Source organism: Phoca vitulina, unplaced genomic scaffold (assembly GCF_004348235.1).
Source record: "Phoca vitulina isolate PV1807 unplaced genomic scaffold, GSC_HSeal_1.0 scaffold104, whole genome shotgun sequence".
In the NCBI taxonomy this organism is placed as follows: Eukaryota; Metazoa; Chordata; class Mammalia; order Carnivora; family Phocidae; genus Phoca; species Phoca vitulina.
In genome coordinates, this window is record NW_022589807.1 from 903,393 (window position 1) to 912,272 (window position 8,880).

Sequence of the window (8,880 nt, forward strand, 5' to 3'; positions counted from 1 at the left end):
AACCCCCACGGATTTAACTTTCAGATTTTGGTAAAATGTTACCCCCTCCAGGAAGCCCTTCCAAATACTACAGTAACAAGAATAGGTCCTCATCCTGGTTACGATAGTCCTGGGATCCGTTTGCACCTCGAGGAGTGCAGGAGCTGGGAGAGGGCCTGGGTGGAGCATGGTTCCCAAGATTAGATACGTGACAGAGGCGTGAGGATGGTTAAGGAGAGTGAAATGACATGTGAGGAGGTGTGAGGAGGTGTGTGGAGGTGTGAAGAAGTGTGAGGTGATGTGACGGGGTGTGAGGGGGTGTGAGGAGTATATGAGGAGGTGCAAGGAGGGTGTAGGAGGTATGAGGAGGATGTGAAGAGGTGTGTGGGGGGCGTGAGAGGTTGAGGAGGTGTGAGGAAGTTGTCAGGTGGTGTGAGGAGGTGAAAGGAGGGTGTGAGGAGACATGAAGAGCATATGAGGGGGTGTGAGGGGTGTGTTGGAGGTGTGAGGCGGTGGAAGCAGGTGGGAGGAGGTGTGAGGAGGTTGAGGAGGTTGAGGAGGATGTGAGGTGTGAGGGGGTGTGAGGAGATTGAAGATGTGAGGAGGTAGAGGAGGGTGTGGGGGTGTGAGGAGGGTATGAGGAGGTTGAGGAGCATATGAAGACAGGAGGTGTGAGGAGGTGTGAGGAGGGTATGAGGAGGTTGAAGATGTGAAGAGGTAGAGGAGGGTGTGAGGAGGTGTGAGGTGTGTGAGGAGTATATGAGGAGGTGTGASGAGGTTGAGGAGGATGTGAGGTGTGAGGAGGGTGTGGGGGTGTGAGGAGATTGAAGATGTGAGGAGGTAGAGGAGGGTGTGAGGGGGTGTGAGGAGGGTATGAGGAGGTTGAGGAGCATATGAAGACAGGAGGTGTGAGGAGGGTGAGGAGGTGAGGAGGTGGAGGAGAGTGTGGAAGGTTGAGGAGGATGTGCGGAGGTGTGAGGAGGGTGTGCTGGAGAGCGTTGGTGAAGAAGGGGTCTCCTGGCGGAAGGATTTGGGGCTCTAGATGCCTTTGCCTTGGGCCCTGTGGTCAGGGCCCCGTGGTCAGGGCCGGGTGAGGACACAGCCTGGTGTTTGTGGAGCAGGAAATGGCAGCTGCGTCTTGCACAACGCAGCGCTCCCTTCCGGGAGAGGGTGTGCTGGCTGCAGGTGCAGCGTCGGGGTGAAGGTGCTGACGCTGCTGGATCCGGGTCGTCAGCTCCAGTTCCCCTGGGTCAGCGTTCTTCGATGGGCTCAGAAGGGCCCTGTTTTCCCCCTGCCCCCAACAGCTCTGTTCAACCCCAGGCCTGACAGGCCCCAGATTAGCCTCCTGCGGGATGGGCCCTGGGTCCCTCTGCCACAGAGATGGGATGAAGGTCCCTCAGCGCCAGCCAGGTGGCAGCTGGGACCCTGATTCTTAGGTCACCGGAAGGGCCAGGCCCCATCCCCCGCTGAGGGGCTGGAGGTGGGGGGACTGCTGCCCTGGGGCAGCTTCCTCAGGCCCCACACACGTCCCCTTACAGCAATACTTGAGAGAAAGAGAAAAAAACCATCCAAACCTTCAGCTCCCTGATTTTTAAAAGTAATGCCTGGAGAAAAGCGGAATTCAATTCAAGTCAAGTCAGGTGGGAGAGCAAGCGCCTGAGGGAGGGAGGGAGGCATGGCGTGGCCCCCGGTGTGGGGAGGAGCCGACAGCACCCGCCTGGTCGCCTGGTCGGCCTCACGCAGCCCCACGTCCTCGGGCCCCTGAGCCGCCCCGGCCTCCCTCCCCTCAGGTCAGTGGCGCCAGGGCCTTGAAGGGTGGACTGGGGAGGAGCGCCAGGGACGGGGACCCGCCGCCTGAGGAGACCCAGAAGGTTCCTGGGAGAGACGGCGGGCGGCCTCGGCCTGCAGCGCAGAGCTGCTTCCTCACGTGGGGACGCTGCCCGAGCGGCCTGGGGATGACCCGTGCACCCCTGCCGTCTGTCACCTGCCCCCTACCGCTCCCCTACCAACATGCGCCGGCTCTCTCCGGCCAAGCACAGCCCTCCGCTCGCGCCCCCGGGCGGCCCTCCACCTCCCGGCCCCCAAGCCCTCCCTAGCTCGCAGGGCCTCACCGTCCCCCCCAGGGCTCTGTTGGCCCCCGGGTTCGGACGCACGCCCAGGGCCTGGCTCGGGTGGCGAGTGGGTGGGTCTGCGGCAGACGTTTCCTGACCGCCAGCTGGATGCCAGACACGCTACCAAGGACGCAGGACACCGGTGGCGGTGTCGACCCTCCCTCTCTGGGGGCAGCCCTGGTCTTGCGCCAGGCATGGCAGGGCTGGGCAGGGCTCAGACGTGGGCCTGGGGGTACGCCGTGGGGGCTGACGCCAGTCCATGGCACCAAAGGCAGAGTAAACCCAAATGGCCTGGGGTGACAGTGACCGGTGGAGGGTCGGAAGGACCTACAGGAGGACCTCAGAGCTGAGCCTGACCCTGGATACCGGCCCACGTGCCAAGGTCCTGAGATGGAAGCACATCTGAAGGGTCAGGGGGCCGGAGTGGCTGCCGACGCTTGGGTCTGGGAGCTGGTGGGTGGGGGTGGGGGGCACCTGGGACAGTGGACTCTCGGGTCTGGGATGCACAGACCCGCCCACCATCTCTCTGTCCCCAGTGCCCCCAGCACCTGTGAAGGCCAGCCTGGCTTGGTGACCCCCGGGGCTCAGTCCAGTCATCTGGGGTTCACCCCTCTGCGTGTGCTGACATACTTCCTGTCCTGGCCAAAGAAAGAGCTAGGCCATCTGTGGGCCATGTCCCTGGCGCTCCCCATGTGACTACCGGCCAGCCCACATCACCGGCCACAGGCCACCGTGGGCAACCCCAGGGGTGTGGTGCAGGGCGGCATCCACCCGTGTCAGACCCTGGGCGGGACTGGGCCAGGGGACCAGGCTGCCCGGACACGTGGGGGTGGCCGAGGGAGAGAGGGGCAAGGGAGACAGGGTGGGCTGACAGGAGGGGCAGGTTGTGGGGATAGGTCACAGATGTCAGCCTGGCCCCCCGCCCCCCACCCCGCTGTCAAAAGCCAAGCCAATGAAGGGGAGACATGCTTACAGAAGCCAGCAGCTGGGGGGTGGGCCAAGCTCCACCCCCAGGGCCATGCCCGAGTCTGAGACCTTCGCGCCACCAGACCCCAGGGCCGGCCACCGTGCAGCCCCGCATCTGCCCCTGCTCAGTGGGGCTCATGCTCGTCAGCCCTACTGGAGACATGTGTCCACCCTCCGCCCCCTGCTCCTCATGCTTCTTCACGGACCTCGTCCCACACGTGGATCACTTTACAAACCCTCTTCGTGGGACTTGGAGACGCTCGCCAGCAGAGGGCTGCCCTGGGGCCCCTGCTGTCCAGCACTTCACCTTGTTTCATCCGCTTCCCCCAAGCTTTTTCTTGGAGTGTTTTGTTTGATTTTTTTGAGCGGGGGGAGGGGCAGAGAGAGAGGGAGAGAGAACAATCCCAAGCAGACTCCTTGCCCAGTGTGGAGCCTGACACGGGGCTCGATCCCACGACCCTAAGACCATGACCTGAGCCGAAATCAAGAGTTGGACGCTCGGATGACTGAGCCTCCCAGGCGCCCCTTTCCTGGAGTGTCTTAAAGCAAAGCCGGGCCCATCTTACCCACAAGCACTTCTGTTTATTGATCACTTTGTGGGAGCTGACCAGGGGTCACCTGAGCATCTTAAGGAATGGGGTGTTGGAGCTGCCCTAGGCTCAGATGGCGGAGGGGCCTTGGAGCTGGAAGGTTCCCCACCCGGAGGACCAGGTGAGGGTGTTGCCACATCAAGGATGTGAGGGGTGGGGCCAGTGGGGGTCAGGAAAGAGGGGCCAAGGGGGCAGAGAGCAAGGGCTCAGCCCCTGGAGGTTGCAGGGGTGGACTGAGAGAGCAGGGGGTTCCAGCCAGGGAGGGGACCCTTGGGACAGGCCTTTGCTGGTGTCCACCCAGCACCGTACCCCTAGGCCTGACCAGCAGCGCTGGGCACCCCACATGGGCCAGGGCTGTGGGTGCAGAGGGGAGACCCACGGGCATGCAGACTGGAGGAAACCTGAGTTCCGTACCTTTCCATGAGGTCAGGGGCTGTGGGCTGCGTGCCCTGAGGACACGTGGGGGTCACATCTGGCTGCTCCCCTAGGTCATCCTGCACACTGTCCTTCCCCCGACCTCCTCAGAGGAGGGTCCAGGTCTTGGCTTCTGACCCCAAAAGCCACCAAAGTTGATGGGGGACCCGTGGACTCCCTGTGGCCGTGACACAGCACCCGGGGCCAGTCCTCCTGAACGTGCCCCCTGCGCCCTGGAGACAGAGCCGGGGTGGGGTATGCAGGGTTTACCCCGCTCTATGAGCCCGCGGCTGCCTGACAACGCACACACAGGTCTGCAGTGTAGACCAGAGTGCGGGATCAGGCTGGTTTTCTGACCTGGTCATGGTGTGCGGTCCCTCACGGGAGCCACGGCCACCCTGGAGAATCTGTGTCCCGCCAGCTCCAGGGCCGCAGGCCGTGGCTGCCCCTCACGGAGCGAACAAGGACGCGCGGTGTCATCCTGGGGCTACGGGAGGACCCATTTCTGCAGCTCCAATGTGCATCTCAATTAAAAAAGGATGCCGGGCACCGGAGCTTCAAGAACCCGGTTTCTGCCTCAAAACCGTGCCCTGACATGCCAGACGCCAAGTTGCTGCGTGAGCCCTCGGTCCCTGAGAAGGCGCCCGTGGCCGGGACTGCGACACCACGACGGCCCGGCGGGGTGGGGAGGCCCTCACAGGCTGGGGGGCCTGGGGACATAATGCAGGGCCAGGCCCGAGGGGAGGAGGCGCGTCAGCTTTATTGGTCGTTGGTGCTTAGAAATGTGGGGGCTCGGGGCCCTGCTGGTGGGAGGCGTGCGCAGGGCCCATGGCCAGATGGGGCCAGCAGTCCCGCGTCCTGGGTCGGGAAGCACAGATGCCCCGGGCCCCCAGCGTGGGGCCTCGAAGCCCAGATGCTCGTTGTGCTGGTAGAGATAGGGGTCTCCTTGTCCCTCTGGATACGTCCTGGGACCAAGGCCGACAGGGGCCCCTCGCTCCCATCCTTGGGCTGCTGCATGTCCGGGTGGCCACGACCCTTCCCCACTTTTGTCCCCTGGGCCACGCTCCGGGGGGAGGGGCAGCCGAGGACGGAGCAGGGCCCGCGCTGGCCTTGGGTGGTCTAGCCACGGGCGGCTCCTCCCAGGACACAGTCTAGTGGGGCCCGCCTGGGCTCTTGCGGTTGTCGGGAGTGCCCCCCATAGGAAGGTGGGCCTCGAGGGGGAGGCGGCTCCGGGATCTGGGTGGCTGTGGCCGGGTGCGATCCGGGGGCATCTGCCAAGAAGGGAGAGGAGGGGTGTGAGGGCCTCCAGTCTTGCTCTGGTGGCCAGACTCGAGCCCCGAGGCCACGACGACTCCAGAGGCAGAAGGACCTGATTCTGACCTGGGCAAGCCTCAGTTTCCCTGGTCGGGTCACTGTCAGGATTTAAAGGGGGGCCTTGGAGAGCAGAGGCCAGTGGGCTGATGATCAGGGAGGGTGAGGACTGCATCTGGGGCACAGCAGGCAATTAATAAATGGCTTGGTCACCATGCCCCGAGCAAGGGAGCAGGCTGGCATCCGGAAGGTTCCACGGGGGTCGGACTTGACAATAAACCAGGGCCAGCAGCCAGGCAGTGAGTGGGACCCAGGTGGGGCCGACGGCCACGGTGTGGGCAGGCCACGTGCCGGGCCACGTGCCGGCCCTGCTGAGGGCCCCACCTCATCATTTGCCGCCCACTTTGCCGGGGTGGGGTGGGGGTGCTGGTGGGCAGACAGCTAGCAGTGCCCACCCTTTCTCTGGGGCAGGCCCAAGGCCGGATGCACCTGTGGTGAGCAGCCCGGGCCAGGGCCCCAGATGCAGGACACCTGACACGCGCTGGACCTGCTGACCTTCTGCATTGGCCCTTGAGACACCTGGGGGTCACCCAGCCTCCCTGAGACTCCTGCTCCAAGTAGGTGACCTTGGGTGGGTGCTCACCTCTCTGAGCAAGGGGACGAGCATGGGGGGCACACGGCCAGGCGCGCCCTCCCGTGAGGCCCAGACAGGACAGACACCGGGCACAAAGTCTGCTCGGGTGGACAGCGGGGCTGTGCCTTCTGGCTCACCTGAACCCTACTGCCGCGGAGCCACGTCCATCACGGGCTTCTGGACGCCGAAGGCAGTGATGAAGATATTGACCACGACAATGATGAAAACCAGGCCGGTGGCCAGGTTGTTGAGGAAGTCCAGCTTGGCGTGCTTGGCAGGATTGTTGAGGTCGTACCTGACTGTGGGCACAAGGGAGCAGACGCTGCACGGGGGCCCTGCAGCCCCTGGGCCCGCTGCCTCGTTCTGGGTGAGATCTGGGCCTGTGGCCTCGGCCCCGCAGCCCTGCTTCCTCCAGCACAGAGCTCAGGGCGGCCCGGCGCCGGTGCTGGAGCTGAAGAACCAGCCCGGGGCGCAGGTCTGGACTGTAAGGGACAACACACTGCGTGCACACAGGGAAGCCCCTCTCTGAGTGCCCGTGTGCGGGGTCTAGCGAGCTTCACGCCTACCCAAGGCCCTGTCCTCATGCCCACGTTATGGGTGGGGGAACTGAGGCCTGCGGGGTCAAGTACCTGCCCCGGGTCACACAGCCAGCAGTGGAGGTGAGCCCGGACCCTCAGCTCAGGGGCAGGACCACCATCCAGTCCCTGGAGACCACTGGAGGGTTACGTTTTCCTACATCCTCAGCTTGGGTGGGTGGAAGGACAGAGACATGGGGGGCCCTCTGAGGGCCGCACTGGGGAGCCACGTCCTGACCGCATGGCTGAGTGGGGTCTGTCAGGTGGTGAGCACCCTGTCCCGGGGGGTATGCAAGCAGAACCAGCAGATCATGCGCGGGGCCGCCCCAGGGCCCTCCCCCTCAGCCCAGGCTCACACCAAGGAAAATGAGCAGCACGCCCACGCCAATCTGCAGCACGAGGGAGATGGAGATGAGGACCACCAGGGGGACGAAGAAGGCGAAGGCGGGGCCCTGCTCGATGACGGCCTTCAGCTGGGAAGCGTTGGCCATCAGCAGCGCGATGTCCAGCATGCTCTCGGCTGCGCTCTTCTTGTTGGCGTAATGGTTCACGTTGATGGGCCGGTTCCGGCCCCAGCGGGATGGCTGCAGGAAAGGGGTCGTCAGCCTGGGACCAGCAGGGGTGTGGGGCTTGGCGGGCCTGCAGGACCCACTCCGGGAATCAGGTCCTGGGGGAGCCAGGGCCTCAGCACACACACTGGTTTGCGACGAGAATGCCTCCATCCCGCCTGGGGTGCGGCCCTCTGGTGCCCTCCCTGCGCACCTGCGGGGCCCCCGCCTGCCTCCCTCCCCCGGCTGCTGGCTGCAGGCCACGTCCCGCTGGGACGGTCCTGGTCCCCGCGCGCTCACCCGGACGCCTACCAAAGCGGGGCTACGCTTGAACTTAGCTGCTTCTTCAATTTTTATTTTTACAAACAATTTTGAACCACGTCACTGAGGTGTGATCCCCACAGGAAAAGCTGTGCACGAGGAACGTAAACACCTGGAGCCTCGGGAGCTGAGTGCACCCAGGCCACCCCTCCGGAAGCCGCCTCCTGCCCTTTACTCAGTATCGGTGATGACGTTTGTCCCCACAGTGCCTCGGGCACGTGGCGCGGGGCGCTTCCCGTCCAGGCTTCCCCGCGCCTCTGCCTGGGAACGGGGCCGGGCCTCAGGGCCAGGTCGCAGGCTACTCCTCACGCCCTCCATGCCCCGCCCAGAGGTCACCGCCTCCAGGAAGCCCCTCTCTCCCGGGCTGCAAGGCGGGGGGGAGGCGGGAGAAGGCCCCCCTCCCTCAGTAGGCCTCCCCCAGCTGCCGCTGGCTGGCCCCTCCGCAGGCCCCCAGGACAAGCCCGCACCCCTCAGCCCCGGCCCCTTGTCCACAGGCCCAGCGCTGCGGCCTCCTGGGGCACTGGGGAGCTCGTGTTTCCGTACTCATGAAAGATGCAGGCCTGGGGGGCAGGCTGCCAGGGAGGGGCCGAACCAGCAAGCGAGAGGCCCCTCCACTTTCCGCAGCTGGAAATCGCACCCTGGAAAATCCCGAACTCCAGGAGCGGGGGCGGGAGGGGGCTCGCTCTGGCGGCCTGTCTTGTTAAACATAAATGTAATCTGGAATAACATGCCCAGGAGGAAGGGACACTGGGCGAGCCGAACAGCGGGCGTGGGACCTGCCCTGCCTTCCCTCAGCACCAGCGGCTAAGTAGCAAATCCACTGGATTTAAAATTCCAGACCCAAGCCCCACAGGGAAAGCGGCTCCTTGGACCCAACCCCCAGCACTGCTTCCGGAATATTCCACCCACGGCTCTTCCCCCCAAGCCTCCAGCCGCACTGCAGCTGGGTGGGCCACACCCCAGGCCTCACCCATCAGGGCACAGCGGCTCCTCCCCAGGGTCTGGGCGCAGGCAGCCCACCGCCTAGGGGCCTGGGCTCCCACAGCACCAGGCTGTCCCCCAGGTCTGCGCTTGCGAAGCTGCTGGGCTGGCCACGCCTCGTCCCATGAGCGCTCCTCTGAGGGGCGGGTGTGCCGTGCTGGGCGCGTGCTCTAAGTTCCACAAACCAGGAGCGCCCAAGCAGCTTCCCTCAAGGCCACCACAGTGCTCATCCGGTCCCCAGTCCCGGGGAAAAGAGCCAGCCACACACACGTGGACACACGGGCACGGGAACATGTGTACAGGCATACGAACAAACACATAACCACACAAGCACATACACACGTGCACGAGCAAGCACACACCTGCAAACGCGCGCATACACCAGATGCACACCTGCAGATGCACACAGACACAGACACGCACAGGTGCACGGACACAGCGCACGCGCGC

At 64.5% G+C, this 8,880-nt stretch overlaps 1 protein-coding gene across 1 annotated transcript in view; it reads right to left on the reverse strand.

Annotated features, from left to right (window-relative positions):
• Positions 1 to 3,614: 3,614 nt before the first annotated feature.
• NINJ1 (ninjurin 1) overlaps positions 3,615 to 8,880 on the reverse strand; it is a 9,838-nt gene continuing 4,572 nt past the window's right edge. The window contains exons 2-4 of the mRNA XM_032397818.1: positions 6,939 to 7,164; positions 6,143 to 6,304; positions 3,615 to 5,331 (exon numbers count right to left, since the gene is read on the reverse strand). Of these exons, the coding sequence (XP_032253709.1) occupies positions 6,150 to 6,304; positions 6,939 to 7,164 (381 nt within the window). The 3' untranslated portion in view covers positions 3,615 to 5,331; positions 6,143 to 6,149. The remainder of the gene's footprint in view (positions 5,332 to 6,142; positions 6,305 to 6,938; positions 7,165 to 8,880) is intronic.